General features: G+C 41.6%; 1 protein-coding gene across 2 annotated transcripts; it reads right to left on the bottom strand.

The window, feature by feature from the left end:
• Positions 1-1,852: 1,852 nt before the first annotated feature.
• eva1ba (eva-1 homolog Ba (C. elegans)) lies at positions 1,853-17,308 on the bottom strand. Of its 2 annotated transcripts, XM_086218016.1 has the most exons (5): positions 17,025-17,308; positions 13,717-13,796; positions 5,569-5,740; positions 3,318-3,414; positions 1,853-3,091 (listed from the first exon to the last, which is right to left on the bottom strand). In XM_086218016.1, exons 4-5 carry the CDS (start codon positions 3,382-3,384, stop codon positions 2,667-2,669), a joined length of 492 nt encoding a protein of 163 aa, XP_086074142.1. In that variant the 5' UTR covers positions 3,385-3,414; positions 5,569-5,740; positions 13,717-13,796; positions 17,025-17,308; the 3' UTR covers positions 1,853-2,666. The 2 variants fall into 2 exon arrangements, with proteins under 2 accessions (XP_086074142.1, XP_086074141.1); XM_086218015.1 differs by lacking the exon at positions 13,717-13,796.
• Between the last annotated feature and the right edge of the window lie 518 nt (positions 17,309-17,826).

Here is a 17,826-nt window from a genome sequence, read left to right on the forward strand (position 1 = left end):
AGCTTATGGAAATCATGTTACATTTCAAGTGCAGGCAAGAACAGTGAGCGGCGGCGGTTTGCACGAGACGCAAGACACTAGCACAAAAAAGAAATTGACAGCTACATCTAAAATTCTTTTCCATCAACACCACTAATTTCGGAAAGCCAGAGGATTTTCCAAAAGCTTGACTGGGTTCCATCTGAAAACAGAGCAGGCCCCAACACAAACCTGAACCCTGTTCACACTGTGTGCACTTTAAGGACGAGTCAAGACATCTAGCACAAGTTCGCAGCCTCCCTCACTCCCTCCCTCCCTCCTCGACTGAGACCTTCATCCCCGTGACAGTATGCTAGGCTACTGAATATGAGGATACATGGTCATCCAGGTTGAGTACAAGTCCACTTACGTAGGTGTAATTGACATGAAAACCAGTCATAAATTCTTCCAAATCAACAAACTACCGAAGAGTGATTTGTGACAGTATCCCAAACAAACTTTCGCCCACTGTGGGCAGTTCGTCAGTGTTCCGCAAGCCTTTATTGGCAGCTAAACAATATTGCAGTCAGCCAACTTTCATGGAACGGATTTGTTATGTAAATACACAGTACTATGATCAAAGTTGATGTTGGCCTTCTAGGTTCTGAACCTGTCATTCCCTTTGAGCGCAAACAACATGTGAAGTCCAGGGAGTAATGATAATACACCCACCACAGGAAATATACAAGCTGGCAAAGTGACACTTTCCTTATGAAATGTTACGTGCAGAGAGTTTTAGGAGATGACCTGCACAGACAGACAGAGGCTTGTGTAGCAGTAACGTAGCATGGAGTCACGTAACATGTCATTTCATTCCGCTAACACAAACTTGGAATATCTCTCTATGTAGAGGGCTGAATCTTAACTGGCTTCATGACTTCTTAACGATTCTATAACATCTGATTTTTGACGCGTTGCGATGTATCTCATCATATGTCAGTTTAAATTAGGGCAGCGCCTCAAATTGATATTTAATTGAAATGGCAATATGGCCTAAAGCAATTCGTCATACCACAGGGGGGAGCAGTATTTGTTGCAAAGGGGTACTTGTGTCAAAATATTATTTTAAAAATTTAATAAGGGACCTTTTTTTTCAGGCCAGGTAATAGTAAGTGATGAGAAGTCACATGGAAGCTACTGATAATAAATAAATTATAAATTTAAATACGCACGTAAAATAGAAATATCAATAAAATCAAAAAGAAAGAGCTGTGTCTTGTTTTGTCAATAACGTGACATTGTCTTGCATAGAGTTGGAGTTGCTATGATGTGGACGATGTTTATTAATTAATTTATTTGTTTTAGCAAGCATCGTCTGTTGAATCTCCAACCTAAAACTAACTTCGGCAAACTAGCAAACACCGGTGTGACGTTGTGTTCGACCCGCTAGCCTACAGAAGTGCTAGCATGGCTAAAACGTTAGCAAGCTCACAAACGGGTTAGCATTAAAAGATATGGACTCAATAAACATAAAAGCAGCAAACACTTAGCTTGTTGAAGAGCGGCGGGTCGAACTCCAATGTTGAGACGGTTTTATAGTCAAAACAAACAAACCGTCGGGAAGCTGCTCGGCCCGTAGTGTCGTTAAAAAAGTGTTTTAGCAGTTTGATGAGTTTTAACGGTGAGCAGGTGCTGACGTGCTAAATGGACCGCTGCCTTTACGTCAAGAGTGCGGCCGATGGAAGCAACAGGTGTTCTCTCCAACCAGCTCTCAAGCTCACCTCCATTTTTCCAGGAGAAATTACCTCCAAAGTATTGAATTACCTTGGACATCTCCCTTTTTTTTAATGTCAGCCCAGTCTTGGAAAAAGACATTTGCCATCACGACTTTTGGAGTTCCCCGAAATCTTTATTATAAAATCTTGAAACTTTTAAGGCACATACAGGAGACACTGAGCAGAAATAAAAGGTTATTAAAGAATCACACTGGCAATTTTATTATTAAATCCATGGCCCAAAGAGCTCTGCTGAAATCTGATATTTGTATGACATTTGAGTAAATTATCCACTGTAATACTTTAATTTTATCATTTCCTTTCATGGAATTATCCCAGGAAATCCAGACATTTATGTAACTAGCAGTTGTCTTTACATTATATTGTGTTTATAATGTGTTGCCCCCACAAATGAATTGATATGTTCTTGTTTAAACAATGTAATTTCCTGTCAGAGCGAGGTCCCCTCAGGGTGTGTTCTTGGAGACTTTTTAAGAGCACTTTTGAGACTTCTCCATTAACTCACCATCATTCCAAACCAATATTGTCATTGCAACACACTGTACATACATTGTGTCCTATATGTCCTTATATGCTTTCATTTTTACACGTAAACCAAGTGTGCATTTAATGTAATCAAGCACCATACATTTTAGTAGACCAATTACTTCAAGTGACATCAGCTCCATTTATCTGCATTATTTCCATATGGATTGATTCGTCTTAAAGACACCTTGGGTTTAAATTCATGTTGAAAATAACTTTGCTTCATAAGAAGTGCAATACTATATAGTTAAGCTCTGTCAGAGTCATCACATGTGGCACATTGTTTCTGACACAGGCAGTTCAAGTCTTAAAGGCTTCAGGGTCTCCAGGCCCATCCAAAGGTCCATGCCTCTCCTTCATAGGAGTTCCCCTGTTGCCTCATGTATCTTAGTAGTAGTGCACTCTTCCAATAGTCCCTGTTCCTGTCCCCAGGATATCAGGCTGGCCGTTCCTCCAGATCTCACGAATGATCCGCTCCCTCTCCTCTAGTCGCTGTGCTCTCTCCAGCTCTTCAGCTGAAGTAAATACATTCACACTCATTGTCCCATCTGGTTGGCAGGTGTGATTACCGATAGGGATTTCTGTGGTGGGCAAAGGGACAGGGGCCTCTACTTCTTCCACTTCTTCGTCTTCTTCATCCTCACTGTCCTCATCATCCTCACTGATGTCCTTTGGATGTTTTTTCTCAGGCGCCGTGGAGGCGATTTTGGTCCGTGGCTTGCAGGAGATGCGAATGACCAGAAGGCAGAGTGTCAGCACCAGGCCGAAACACACCCCGAGCACAAAGTAAAGGCCAAAGCTCTCCGGGTTTGCTGAGGGAAGAATACAAGTTAACAACATCAGACTGAGTCACATGTTGTCACTTATTTTTCACCCTGTTGTTTTAGGCCAGGGCAGTGACCTGGGCCCTGCGCTTCCATGAGGTACAATCAGTGCACACACCAAACTTGACGTCAAACAGATGAACAGTTATTGAGATAATCAAGTCTCAGACATACAGTCAAGAGAGAATATGCCAGGCTTCAGAGCGTGACCTACCCTTGATGTGTGCATATGCAGCTATGCTGTTGCTCAGGAGGTCCATTTCTTTTTTCTTCACATCCATGGTTATCGTGGCTTTCCTCTCTCCACACAGCTGAAATAACAAGAAATCAAATATTAAACGTGGCCGATAATGCAACTCAAAGCTGAGCAGCCGATCAATGCTCTTCTAGGTGTTAAACTTCTCCAAAACACCCTTCCTACGGTTTCACATTTTGTGCAGCGTTTGGATTTCAAACCCACTGACCACAGAAGTTCTTCATGCCCTCGGGTGGGTGGCATGACCCCCCCCCCCCCCACCCCCACCCACCCAAGTGTCAAACAAAAGCTTCTCTGTGTCCTGTTTAAGGAAAGACTTCATGTGGGATCATCATAATGCGTCTGACACATGGCTCACTGCTCACTGCCTTTCTTTCTGAACCATGACAGACTTCTGTTAAAGAGGTCAAGAGCCAATTTTCCAAGTAGTCACAAAAGACATCTTCCTGCCTGATGGGACTGCAAGGTCAAGTTGTGCGTCCCAGAGGAAAAGGCGAGTGTGCTGTTGACTTATTTGTATTGTTTGGATATCATGTCCTTGACATTTGAGCAGGCTCTCCTGGCATCCTGTCAGTCTGGTGGACTCAAGTGTGTTTTTACCTACTCTAAGAACTTTCCTAAGGAAGCGTTTCATGAAGTCCAGCTGAAATGATATTATAAGTGGGTCTTCTGTTGTATCGTGACTTATTCTAAGTGAAATGTGATAGAGATTTGGGATGTAATGTTGGAGGAATTTGAGAAGTGGGTGTATCCAGAGTTATTATAACATTATGTGAGGCCCCAATGATGTACAGTAACAGCAGTGTTCATCAAGGAGAGCCAAAGAGAGACATAGGCCCATCTTGTGCTTTAAGTAGTTCCTGAAGTAGTCCTCAGTAAAATGCCTTACACATAATCTGGAACTGTCCCAGATCCCACTTTCCTCAAAATGGAAAAAACCAAACTGAACCAGCAGGCCCATTTTTTTTTGTAGGAAAACAAGGTTTGAGGTGCCGAACAGCCAAAGACACGTTGATAGAACACTTTTGCTAGCTAGCAAACTAATGTTTCTACTATATACATGTCACTCAAAAATTGAAGATTGATTGGGCAGATGGATGTCATAATATTATTGGCTGAAATTGGTTTGTACCTGGTTATGCATGCACCCTATTTTGTTTGATGGGAAGGAAAGAATATTTGGATTCTGATAAAAAAAAGAAAATATAAAAATATGATTTTTTTGGTACTTTTTTGGGCTTGTATAGTTGAAAAGTGTGACCGAGGATGTAAGCTAAAGGGTTAAGAAGCTGCTTTTTCTTTTTTAGTACAAAAGTAAAGCCTCAGTTTTGAGCCCAAAGTAGATACAGAACATTTCTTATTCATTGCCTTTTGCTGTCTGTTTTGTATTTTAACAATTACGCATTCTTCTACGCTCTCTCAATGCTTACACTTCATTCTGTAGTTTTTTTGTCCCGAGAGAAAAAATATTGAATTTCTTGCAATAAATAACACACCAGGGTCATGATGACCCGTATTCTTTATGATCCTCTACCTTAACATTCCCCAGCTCCCCTCCTCTGCCACCACCCTGCCGCCGTTCCCTGCTGACTCTGGCTTTTCTCATCTGCTCCAGAAGTTTATCGACAATTTCCACCTCACAGCCTGATGACATCAGGGTTTTTTGGATCATGAGACACATACGAGTGTTGATGGAAACATAAAATTGACCAGCACAAAATAACAGAAGGTGCCTTTAATCCTTCCAGCTCATATTAGCGCCATTCCCTTTCAACATGTGCTTTGTGTTGTGGCTGGCTGTGGGGAGAAAAAAACGACTCTGTTCATGAGAATTGATGATGAACTCTAAAGCCGCCCCACGCTAACCTGTGTGCACTGCACTCTTAAGTTAAACCACATGTCACTTTGCCTGCACACAGATCATATGGATGTCCTCAAATTGTACAAACCACATGTTTGTGTTTGCATTTACCTCCAAATTGCGCCTGCTGATAACCCCAGAGCTGGATTTCTATCACCACGTGAATAGCTCAGTGATTTATGGTGCATTAGGGCTTAGTTGTTGATGGAGCTCTCAGTAAAAGTCAAGCAGAACACCACACACATGGAAACCATATGTAATGTGGTTCATTAATGAACTTGAGAACACGCCAAACATTCTCCTGTAATATCAGAAGTAAGCAGAAAGTAGATTAGGTTCAGAACTTACCGCTAAAATGAAACTAGGAAGCGAGTGCTCAGTTCCAGTTCATGGTGCAATGAGGAGTCAGAGAATGGATGTGACCCGATCACGCGTCTCTCTCTCTCTCCTTATTCTCTCCTGCTGTTGGATCGGGGCCTGTGATCTTTGGTCCTCAGGCTAAACAGTTCATTTGGCCGCCCTGAGACAAGAGCAAACACACACATACACAGACACACACACATGTCAAACTGCATTAGATCCAAAGCCACTGAGGCGTCTGTGAATGCAAACAATGACAGGGCTATTGCAGCACACACAGTCCTACAAGAGACCGTGAGGCTTTTCATTTTATCCTAGTTTCACTGCCTTGAACCCGCCCTCTGTAAAACTTCATACAAAAGTTCAAAATTGCAATTAGAAAAGAGATGGAATTGTATTTTTCAGGTGTGCCCCTCCAGGAGTGAGGCAGGAGTCCTTTTTTAGGTTCTCACTGACCAGGTCTGTTGATTACAAGCAGCTGCAGCATCAAGTTGTTGCATTGCCCACGAGTCAATAGATTCTGGTAATTTGCCATCATCACATCACATGAACGAGACCCCTCTTATTGTAGTGTTCTAAATCAGTTCAGGAGCAGTCGATGACTCAGCAGGTATTGAAATAACATGAACAAAAAGGAAGTCTAGACTAACAGAAATGGTGTTCGCAGCCAAGGACACCAAGACTCTGCTTTGAGCCGAGTATTGAACATCTGTATTGAAATACAGCCTCGTTTCCTTGTCACTTTTACCGACTAACGTAAAACTACAAGTACTGAAAATATGTGTTTGAATATAATAAAGTGAAACTAATAAAGTAAAACTGACATCAAAATGAAAATAGATGGGGACTAAAGCACTACAAATCTTATACTTTTTCAATTTTTTTCATGTTTTAGTCCAAAATTTATAATTTTCTTTTATACTGCAAAAGTTTTTTGTTTTTTTTTTATAAATCAATTCAATGTCATGTGACCAAGACACCCAGAATCAGTACTAGAAATTAGTACTACACTGGGAAATAAAGGTTACATCATCCTACAAGTTAATGATGCTGTGTCCCATGCTGGCTCCAAGAAGTCAGACAGTTGATATCATAGACAACACTCTAAATGTCTTTAACAGATGTTTTATCATTCTTGTAATAAATGAGAATTAAAATTTAAGTAGGACTTTAAAACGATGCTTTCTTTTTCTCATGAGATGCAGAATAAGGATACTGTCTACATCAAAGAAGCCATCCCTCGAGTAAGGAGGAGGTCTATGACTCCATTTATCTTAAGATCCTTTATCCCTTTCCGGGAGATTGAACAACACTTGGCCCATTCGACTCCAAAAGCTCCGACATTCAGTTCCACTTGGTCTCAGGTGACTCTATCGACTCTAATGACTGCCGCTGTTACAAAAGACAGAGAGCGCTGTTAAAAAAAAAAAAGAAGTGGAATCAATGACCTAGAAAAAGACCCCACAGCAGCAGCATCCCCTTCTGTCAGTTAGAACTCAAGGAGACCTAGACCTGCCTTCAGTATGTACAGCCCAGGTGCCCTTCATTCAGGCATCCTCCAACGAGAAAACATCTAAACACAGTGGAGAAATGTACGGTTTTCCTGCTACACCAGAGTCCTCTAACATCTCTATCAGCTCAAACCACAACAACATACTTGAAATCCAAAAAGAGCCCCAGAATCCCTTAACTTCAGTCAATAAAAGCCCATAAAGTTGCTGGTGGTTAGTGTTTTACTTGCCAGATGGGCTGTGAAAAATGCAGCACTGAGAAGTTTCCAACTTGTAACCCTGTTTAGGAAAATATCTTCGCTGCCAGCTACTGTTGGTTTAGTAGAACCTGTATGCTTTCCTGGGCAAATGTCGATCTTGCTGATTCCTGGTAGATTCTATGTACTCTACACAGAGCTTGACTTACACAGTGTTGGGGGGGGGGGGGGGGGGCTCTCAGAGTGGTCACTATGGTAACATTCTTTCCAGGCCACCCCCTCGGTCCCCACAGAAGTTAGACGATGGGGCTTTTGTTTCTGCTCTGAAGCGTAGGGATGGACCACTGTTTTCTTGTCCGGCTTACTTCCTTAGTTTTTCATTTCCTCCAACCCACGGAATCCCAACTAATGGCATCTATTCATCATAATCCAAGCAGAGATGATGAACGTGGCCTTTCAGTGACATGTTTTGATTTTGTCTCAAGGGTAATAACGTGAATGGCTCCAGTGACAGACCTTCTTCAAGTCCGGTCAAAGCGAATGACGGGACACCTACGGTAGAGCCTCTCCCACTGGAATGCAGAAAACCTGAGCTTCATCGGGACTCTGGCATCTGTTACTGGCGCTTGTGACAACTGGAGACCTGTTTAAAGCCTATCTAAACACTAATTATCCAACCTTGTTGGTTTGTTGTGTTTTTGTTTTACCTCAAGAAGGAAATTATTAACAGATCCTCTCCTTCCTTGCGGTATCCCATGACTCAGTTTTCTGTCATTTTTTTTTCTTTTTGACCCAATTTGCTTTTCTATTACACATGTTGCCCTTTCATGAAGCCTTGCCATTAGGTTCATTAGAACAAAGGAGCCATACAATAGTGATTTGATACATCACCATCTTTTGCTCAAACCTAGGTTGCTATAGAAACTAAGAACACAAGTATCATCCTCAAATTACAGTTTACGGTATAATCAAATAATAGTAGCTAATCCAGAACTGCGGTGCCCCAGAGTGGTCTTGGGGGAGAAAAAAATATTTTGTGGCTACAGGATGTAACCTGGTCCCACAATGTGATGAATTTGTGGCTAGAAGACATACTGTAACTTCTTCCCACAAATTAATTAAATAATGGGAACAAGATTTCTTGTTATCTTGTGGCCAGGAATCAATCAAATTATGGGAAGAAGTTACAGTTTTGTGGTTGCAAAGTCATCAAAGTATTGGAATTACTTTGTTCTCTCTGCTGCCATCAGGGAAACAGCTTGTACATCTTAAAAAAAAAAAAACCAAACATGTGTCAGGTCATGTTTGCTTTTTGGCCACGATGCGAGTGTTATATTCTATTTCTCTCTTTGGATACTTGTCTTCACCATGACCCTGATACATCCTCCAAAAATTTGGAGCTGTCTTCACTTCCATGTATATTTATATCAATCTAGCTAAGGCCGCGCAGTTTGGCGAAAAACAGACAATTTTTCTTCCTACACACACTAGTTTTGTGGATTGCTGAGAGGTGGGTGGATTCACACCAACTGCTTCGCAAAAGAGGTGAGAATATCTCAAGAATCAGCATGTCATCTAATTATGTAACAAACCATGAAATTTCTGTTTAGGTGCATTTATGAAGGGCTGTCAAAGTATGGCTTTTGATACAAGCTTCTCCCAGCGGGTTCATAGTTCTATTTACAGAATGGAGATTGAAGTTATTAGAGAAATGAAATGAGATTTTCCAATGTTCAGGTTCATAGTGCGTGTCTTTGTGTCTTGGATGCTGTGACGTTAATGCTTAGTCCCATTTGTTGTCCCTGCTGGCTTATCATTTGCTCTTTTCTGGCCTTGTATCCTGAGGGGAAACACTCATGCATCCCTTTCCTGAGTTTGTGCTGTTAGTAGTCCTGTTGACTATTAATCATTATAGCCCCATCCTCGCACACCAGCTCTGTGAGAAAAGAAGCAGACAAGACATAGATACCCTACTGCCTGACCATGAGTTAGCTTAGCACAGTGAATGGCAGTGGATGGTAAGTGTTAGCACAGCTGTCAAAGTCATCAAATAGATGAACTTCAGGATCTTAGCTTGAATGTAAGATTTCACCCCACCCTCTCTTACAAAGTCAACCATAATGAGGAGAAACAGCTGATCTACCGGTCGTCAACAAACATTTTGTTGTGCTGACTGAAGCTGCGAGGAGTCAAATCAACGCATCCAGTCAGGAAAGTAGTTCCGACTATGTATCTATGTAAAATATTGTTTCAGAGAGCATGTTATGTGCAACACTAATTATTTAAGTGCAGGTAAAGGCTGTTTTGGAGAAAGGTGTATTTGATGACTTTTGACAAAGCTAAGCTAGAAAGCCCAACCACTTCCATTCATTAGGCTAGGCTAACTAGCAGCTAGCAGATGTCTGTGCATCTCTTGCCCACTGATGCAGCACAGAGGAGGGAAGGGTATCTCTCTTCTTCTCTGGCTCTGGAGAGGAAGGCAAACCAGACTATTTCCCATAAGTTCCTATTATATTATCTGTCAGAGATTTCAGTTTTTCATAAAACAAGAACCTCGGTGACAAGTGTTAGCTCTCCTTGTCCACCAAATTCTCAGTCAATACTGAAATAATTTGTTCTGAGTTCAAAGCAGAAAGCACCATTTGACTGCAGCCAACATAAACACAATACGGTGAGGTGTTATCATTTCCACTTGGAGATAAAAAACAATGGCCTTTCCTTCCCACAATGTTTCCGCCGGGACACTATTAGCGCAACATCCAGGTCGGAGCCTTCCTCCAGCATCATCTCTAAGATTAGCAAGCACGGGCATAATGACGGAGCTGTTTAGTGTACACAAATGTCAACAGGGTGATTTATCAGCCGCCTCCTAAAAGGAACAGACTTCCAAAGCGAGTTTGGAGTTTGGCCCTTGATACTTCACCAGTAATTCTTGTTTTAATAAACCATCCGCCTCTATGCTCCTCTTCCACAATGAAGAGATCAAAGTCATAACCTTCAGTGGAATTTATACAAGGAGTCCAGACACATTTGATTCATTGAAGATAAAGGGGTTAAATTACATGAGGGAGCAAGTCAGTATTATTATTGCCTCATTGTACTGACACTCCAAACCACAGAGAGAAAGAAATATTTGTAATGTCTAGAATTTCTATTCAGCAATTTCTGATACAGTAAAACAGAATGAAAATCTATTTTAATTTAATCCCATTTTATTGTTTTTGAGCTCATGTCCACACACAGGCTCTCTCTAGTGAGGGAGATTATATGGCACCTCTTGGCTTCAGTCGCACCTTTGCTTGGATTCTGTTGCCATAAACTAGTGATTTATTCACCATTTTCAGCTGGAAAGGCACATTTTGAAACTGTCCTCCTTAACCCATTTACACCTTGAAAGCAGCAAAAAAACAAACAAACAAAAAAAACCCTCTGGCAACTTTTTTAATATCCTCCAGAAACTTGAAGGACTCTGAAGGAAACAATTGAATCTTCAATGTCCGCTTAAACCTTTCTTTGTCAGCCTGTGCAGCAGATCAGCAGATAGAAACATGAAATAAAAACTTAAACAACTTAAACCTTTGGCATATGACTATTGCTCCTTTAAGTTAAAAAAGAAATCCAAAATACACAAAAGCGATACAGATGCCACATCAAGTCTTAAAGGGAGATAAATGCAAATGTCGCCTCAGGTCTTAACAGGTAGAGCAACCCATACGTTGCATCATGTATAAACGGGTTAAATAACCAACTTCAGAACTTCTGATTCACTCTCTCTCATGAAGCAGTTCTCCCAGCAGTGGCTGTTGGAAGGTTAAAAGTCACCTAAAAGTAGCCAAACATTTGAAACTGTATCACAAAAATATCTGCTGGATATCACTAGAAGCTATTCATCACACTGTAATCAAGCCAGAAAACAGTCTCCAAATATTCAAACATAATGTAACTTCAAGCTGTCCCCAAAACTGCTGGGGTGAAGGCGATTTCATTCCACCAGTAAACAGAAACATTGTCCAGATCTCTGTTTACACTGTCTGTAGAAGTATTCACGTCCACGGGGTCAAGGTAGTTTCTTCTGGAAGCCACAACAACATTTCTTTCACATCTAAGAAGGTTGCAAAGGACTCTTCTGGAGAAAGGGCATTAAATCCCATTTCCACTAAGCACTGAATAGATCTCAGAGGTTTGCAGCTGTGCTAAGCGTTAGTGCTGTTTCCTCCTCGTCAAGGTGTATCTGACAGGCAGGAAAGTCGTTGCATTTAGAAAAAGGCATTTGGTTTCCGTTTGGGCACATGGAGGACCAGGTGAAGTTGACCCCAAGTGACCTGGGTCATATAATATGTTTTTTTTGGGGGGTTTTATCCTCCTCTGTGCTGGATCAATTTAATATTCTACCTCCCTCTACCTTGGGAGGAGAATCGGATTCTGACAAAGAGGAGCAAATCGTATTGCGTCGCCAACTGGACGTGTCAGAAAGGAAATGTACTTTATCTATTTGCAACGTTAGAAATGCAACAGTAACATGTAACAGGAGCCTTAACCTAAACTACCATCAGTCCACTAAAAAATGTTTTGCTAATGTTGACAAACCATGTTAGTGTCGATGTCAAGCACAACTCTTTTAGACTTTGCAGCTACAAACAGCTCCACCGAAGGCAAGTCATTAACTGTCCAACTTTTATTTAGTTTGTCCCTCAGAGGGGTTCAGTGGAAATCGTTTTGATCAAACCACTTGTTGGTTTAACAGCATTCAACTTTGACATACTCGTTCCTTTGTTGCATTACATTATTCAGTCTTGTCCAAACCTCTTGAATATGCTTTAGTGTTTGATAGAGAGCTGAATGAATGCTTTGTGTTTTCTTTTCTTTCTTTTTTTTTTCCATGCATTGATGTAATTGGCTTTGGGCATGTACTTTATTTAACATAGACTCAATGAACAACAGCTTTGTTTTCAAGGGCAAAAACCTCTCCAATGGTAAACACAGAATAAAGCCAGTCAGGCGTTGTCAGCTCTGTGTTATTTGTATTAAGGTACTTTTCAATAAAGAAAGGGTTGTAAATTTCACAGGTCTGCATTTGCTAATGTGACGCCAGCTTGGTTTGTTGCTTGTCCTTCGAAGAGCTTGTTCTTTGAGCAATGGCAGGTAATGGGAGGGTAATGGAGATATGGGGATTGTGCTGGGGGTTAGGGCAAGTGGTTAATAACACACAGATGTGCTCCTGATGTGAAGCAGAGCCAGAATGCCTTACTATGTAAATCAAGAGGAGATATCCTGTGTAACATCCACAGACTGGTGTTTTCATGGTGCCAGTCAAGCCAATCAAACAGCACTCATGGCAGCAGGAAGGACCACAACTGTGCTCGTGTGTGTGCTCATGTGTGTGCGCGTGTGTGTGGTTGTGTGAGTGTCGGTTTGTTGACATGGTTTAGTTTGTCTGTGTGGCCTTGTTAAACTTAAGCTGAGATGTCTGAAAACTGTGGGTCCACTATATTTGTGGGGTCCGATGTGGTTTGGGGTTACAATCAAATTTGGGCTCGGTTAAGGGGCTCGTTAGTACACATGAATGATGATTACGTATTATGAGTCCCCATAAAGATCGCGACATCTACTGAATGTTTGTTTGTGACCTTGTTTAATTGTTTGTGGGGTCCAATAGGGACTGTGCGCTTTGTGGGTCCAGGTAAGCACCTGGTTCTAGGGTCAGGTTAGGCATTCAGTTGTGATGGTAAAGGACAGTCAAATGTGTATTAACCACTGAATGTCAATGACAGGCCCCCATGAAGAATCCATTTCGTGTGTGTGTGTGTGTGTGTGTGTGTGTGTGTGTGTGTGTGTGTGTGTGTGTGTTGACAGTGACTGGTTGTATGTTTGTGTATGCTGAAACAGAGTCATTGGAACATTCCTTACTGATTCTCTAAATCACATCGGGCTTAAGATCATCCCAAACCCCAAGCTCCAAAAATAGAGCCATGATCTCACCCTTCTCATCGATCTGGGATACCATCCAGCAACATGCCAGCTCCACATACTGCATCAATTATAGGGATGCTGCCAGCTCTTTGTGTGACACACACACACACACACACACACACACACACACACACACACACACACACACACACACTTTTATTTTCCAGGATTGGGTCTGCAGTTTTTTTACTGGTCAAGAACAAGTTCCAGTTCCCCCTGTGAGATTTAGGGGGTGAGTATTGTTGTTGTGACAAGGACTGGGTTTTGCAGTAAAAGGGATGTGATGAAACATCTTAAGCAGTTCAAAAGGCTTTTTGGGAGGCCTAGAGGTAATTATAAAGTCATCATCATTAGAATTGTCAAGGAATAAAGGGATAATGTATTTTTTCAGTAAAGATGGGTAAAGTAAGAGCCAAGAATTCAAAAGAGATGTCCACCAAAACAATATGTCATCATACCATATTTGAAGACCGTGTAAGTCTAACGGGGCTTTGCTGCTTCTTGTGCGATGTTGTTAGCATGTTGGGCTTGGAGGGATCTGGAAAATATTATTGACAAAATAAGAACGCAGCCTCAAATAGACATTTTAGTTTTTGATGATTTGGGACTCAAATTTTTTTTTAAAATTAAAATCGGAAACAGGAAATTAATATTTGTATGACATTTGAGTGCCTTTGTTGGTTCTTTTGCCCACTTAAATTAATTATTACAACCCCGTTGCCATCTTGATTACATGATTTTGATAAAATGACCACCATGGCACGGTGTTGCAGTGGTCAGCACTGTCGCCTCACAGCAAGAAGTTTCTGGGTTCAAGCCCCTGCTCCAGCACGGGATCTTTCTGTGTGAGTCTGCATGTTCTCCCTGTTCCTGCGTAGGTTCTCTCTGGTACTCCAACTTCCTCCCACAGTCCAAAGACATCAAGAGGGGACGAGGCTGATTGATACTCTAAATTGACCGTAGGTGTGACTGTGAGTGTGAATGGTTGTCTGTCTCTATGTCTTGGCCCTGTGATGGACTGGCGACCTGTCCACGGTGAACCCCGCCTCTCGCCCAAAAGCTGCTGGGATAGGCTCCAGCCCCCCCCCCCCCCCAACCCTTAACAGGATAAGCGGAAGTAAATGGATGGATGGATAAAATGACTAACAAATACATCCCATAAGAAGGTAAATATCAGTTGTTATGTTTATTTCCCGTTTACAGACAAACCTTCATCCAAAAGACTAAGAGTTTCACCAGCGCTAAATACTTTCGTTGTAAAAACAAGTCGAGGGTAGTCAAGACAACATTGTTATATTGTTAATAGTGTTGCCATGTGTAATGCGTGTTACTGTTTCTGTTTTTTCCCCTCTGTGTATCTGTGTGTATCTGAAATAGTGAGTGTACAGTGAGCTTGGGCAAACCCACTGGACTTGGCGTGTCATACATTTGCCTGAGCATGAACAGGACAGCATCCAAGTCAGTGAGGCTCCTGCTGGAAAGCAATAAGCTGAGCCCTCAGTGGTTGATGGGAGCTTCGAAACACATTGTTTATCAAACTCTGACTTAAAAATATCCCCTTGCTGACTTAATGTGAAGGAGATTAGAATTCTGGCTACACTTCATCACCTCCTGTCATCCATGTCTTCAGAATGACTATCTTTAAAGGTATATTATGTAACATTTCCATATTGCAATGTCTAAAAACAAAATCTGTTCAGTATAACATACTTTGTGAAATTGTATCCAAACAAAGAGATATGTGTAGTTTTGATCAATATGTAGGTGTGTTTTAATTTGTTGCCTTTTAATAGCATCCAATCAAATTTTACAAATAGGTACTTTAACATTGTTCATTAGATTTTGCGCAATTTTTCCTACCACAGATTACAATGCTGAGTTACTCTTGCAAAGTAGATAATGTATTGGCATGGCACAAAATCACGCAGGCCATCTTGTCAAGCTTTATCCAAAACATTTCTGCCAGAAACAGCAGTCTTTTGACCAATCAGAGTCCCTTGAGGAGATACAGCCATGGTTTAGGTGTGACAAAGTCAGCTCCTGAAGAGATTAGCATAGATGCTAGCTACTAGCATCAGATATGTCAGAACTGGAGAGTATTTCTTCTTTGAAACAAGCGCAAAGAACAGAATTGAAGGCTTTTCTCAATGTAAAGTATATTCAGTTGCAATTTCAGTTTTTGGCTTTGGGTATTTAACTTTACTCTGATTGGTTGCAGTGAGCCTGTGAAAGAGGCAATTTGACTTGGCTCGTCCAATCACCAGCCTAGTATTTCTTGACAGTGTCAGCCCTTTTCCGAAGGGGCTGTGGGGAACCTATGGATGGTTCTAAGTGAGGAAACATCTCACGCACCACAAAACTCATAATGAGCATACAACATAAGGATACCTGTAGTATTTGTATGGCTAATGGGTTAATCTGATGGTATGTTAGCAAAAGACAGGAATTTCCTATAGTTATGTTACTTAAATGTTTCCAACATCTTCCAAACATGCCAACTTGATCTTAAATATTATTGACCACACTTCTGTCATGTGAAATTCTGTCTTTAATTTCAATTTTTTTTCACACAAAATGCCTTCCTCTTTTTACTTGTGTGTAATTGTGTTATTTATTATTCGCCGCGGTGTAATCTTGTCTATGGGGTTCTTTGCTCTTCATCCATTCACATTTTGTTTAACTTCTGTGTCTCCCCTGCATTCATATGGACACCATGGGAGTTTTACAAGCAGCTCAAATCTGAAACTGACCCGTGACCTCTGAGTAAATAGAGTAAGTTAACAACCATCCTTAGGACAGATAAGACAGGCCAACTGATAAGTGAGTGAACGGCTTTTTGGAAAGAGAAAAGTGTGCTGGCATGAATAGCTCAGAGAGAGGTCACACAGAAGTCAAGTCGTTGCCGCCAGCTTTGAACGGGTTCGTTAGCCGAGCGTTAACACTTATCCTATGGAGAGTTATCTGATTGGCTAGAGGAGGCACAGTTAAAGTGCACTCCAGCTCACTCAGATAGTGTTAATTAAAAGAGACCCCTGAGAACAACCCAGCCCAGTCCAACCTCCGCCCATCACCTCCTTCCTCCCTCATCTCACTTTTTGCCAGATAAGAGGTGCTAACTATAAATGTCCTGTGAAGAAAGTGTGATGGGAGATTAAGCATATGGTGAACCGCTGTTCTGCTTGACTGCTTCAATGGACATTTATTTTTTTAAAACAGGGGGGCGAGCAGATGGAAAAGAAATAGAACCAGATGCACCAACATTTGCAAGCCTCTTTTTAAACTTCTTGTAGCATCTCTCTCCTTAGTTGTCTCATGATATTTCATGGCCTAACAGAAAATTCAAAAAGCAACAGGAAGTTGATTGGAACAAGGTGACAACTAATTCATCACAACATTGTTGGCTAATAATGTGCAGCTGCACAGGAAAGCCATACCAGGGATCTCCTGTCCTGCCCTGAACCAGAAATGCTGCATCAGCTCCTCTCTGGAACCGGTTCGTCAGACACATGCTGAACACACACTGATCAACACAGACATTTACTGTAAATTATAAGTGTGCAAGTGGACATGAGTGTATAAAAGGGCTTTGTCAAGTGGGACGTTCCAAGGTTTGCAGTGATGGTGACCAGATATCCAAACCTACATTCTTCACTGAACAAGCCAACCAAGCTCAGGTTTAGTTCTTTTGAGCTGAGAGTGACGTTATGCTCTTCTCCAGTGACAGAAAGCTGCTGGTTCATACATTGAAAGAAAGTGTCAAACTCACCAGTGTTTAATGACAAATCATGTCCCTCTGAAACCGTTCAGTCCACACAAAGAGCTTCAGCCTCCAAACTCAGCCTTCTTTCCCTCCAAACTTTGAAAAAAAAAAAAAACAGCATTACAAACAAGCAGTCCTGAGCGTTTCAGTTGATTCCCCCTGTTGCTGCTGTGGTCAAGTCTCGAAGAGCGTGTGTGTGTGTGTGTGTGTGTCTGCCTGCGCGTGTGTGTAGCAGGTCTGGGGAAGAGGTGGTAACTTCCTCTCAAAGTTGGAGAATGACTGAGTAACAGAGTTTTCTCTCTCCCGGCTCCAGTTCGCAAGAAGCAGGAAAAGCTGTCATACTATCCCCTTTTTTCAGATGGAAAAAAAATAGGAACAGCCTAAAATGGGCAAGCGCAGGGAAGAGGGGAGGGAGGAAAGCAGTAGTGGAGGTAGTGGTGTGTGTGTGTGTGTGTGTGTGTGTGTGTGTGTGTGTGTGTGTGTGTGTGTGTGTGTGTGTGTGTGTGTGACTTTCACGGTCACACAACCATACTTTGGACCAGTTGGTTAGAGAACTAAGGACAAAAGCTGCCTCTCTAATTTTCAAGGGTAGGTAAAATACAGGGTTAGCTCAGGTTAAGGTTTGGTTTAAACAGTGGTCATTGTTAAGGAACATCTCCAGTCAATAAACACAGATCTATCTAAATACACCAAACGGCAACGCAAAGCAAATCAGAAAATTTTCCATGTGCAAAAGCAGTAGAATCAGTATAAAAGGAAAACAAAAAGATGTGTGTGTGGAGTCATAGACTGCATAAATGAGCTCGAC

Source organism: Aulostomus chinensis, chromosome 11, assembly GCF_037954235.1.
Source record: "Aulostomus chinensis isolate RoL2024-O1b breed Wild chromosome 11, RoL_Achi_v1.0, whole genome shotgun sequence".
NCBI classification, from domain to species: domain Eukaryota; kingdom Metazoa; phylum Chordata; class Actinopteri; order Syngnathiformes; family Aulostomidae; genus Aulostomus; species Aulostomus chinensis.

Bases quoted from the DNA above. Each gene is read 5' to 3' on its own strand.
- eva1ba (XM_086218015.1), bottom strand. From the start codon at position 3,384: ATGGATGTGAAGAAAAAAGAAATGGACCTCCTGAGCAACAGCATAGCT. The intron at 3,092-3,317 runs GTAGGTCACGCT...TTCTTCCCTCAG, and splicing joins TGCATATGCACACATCAAGG to CAAACCCGGAGAGCTTTGGC.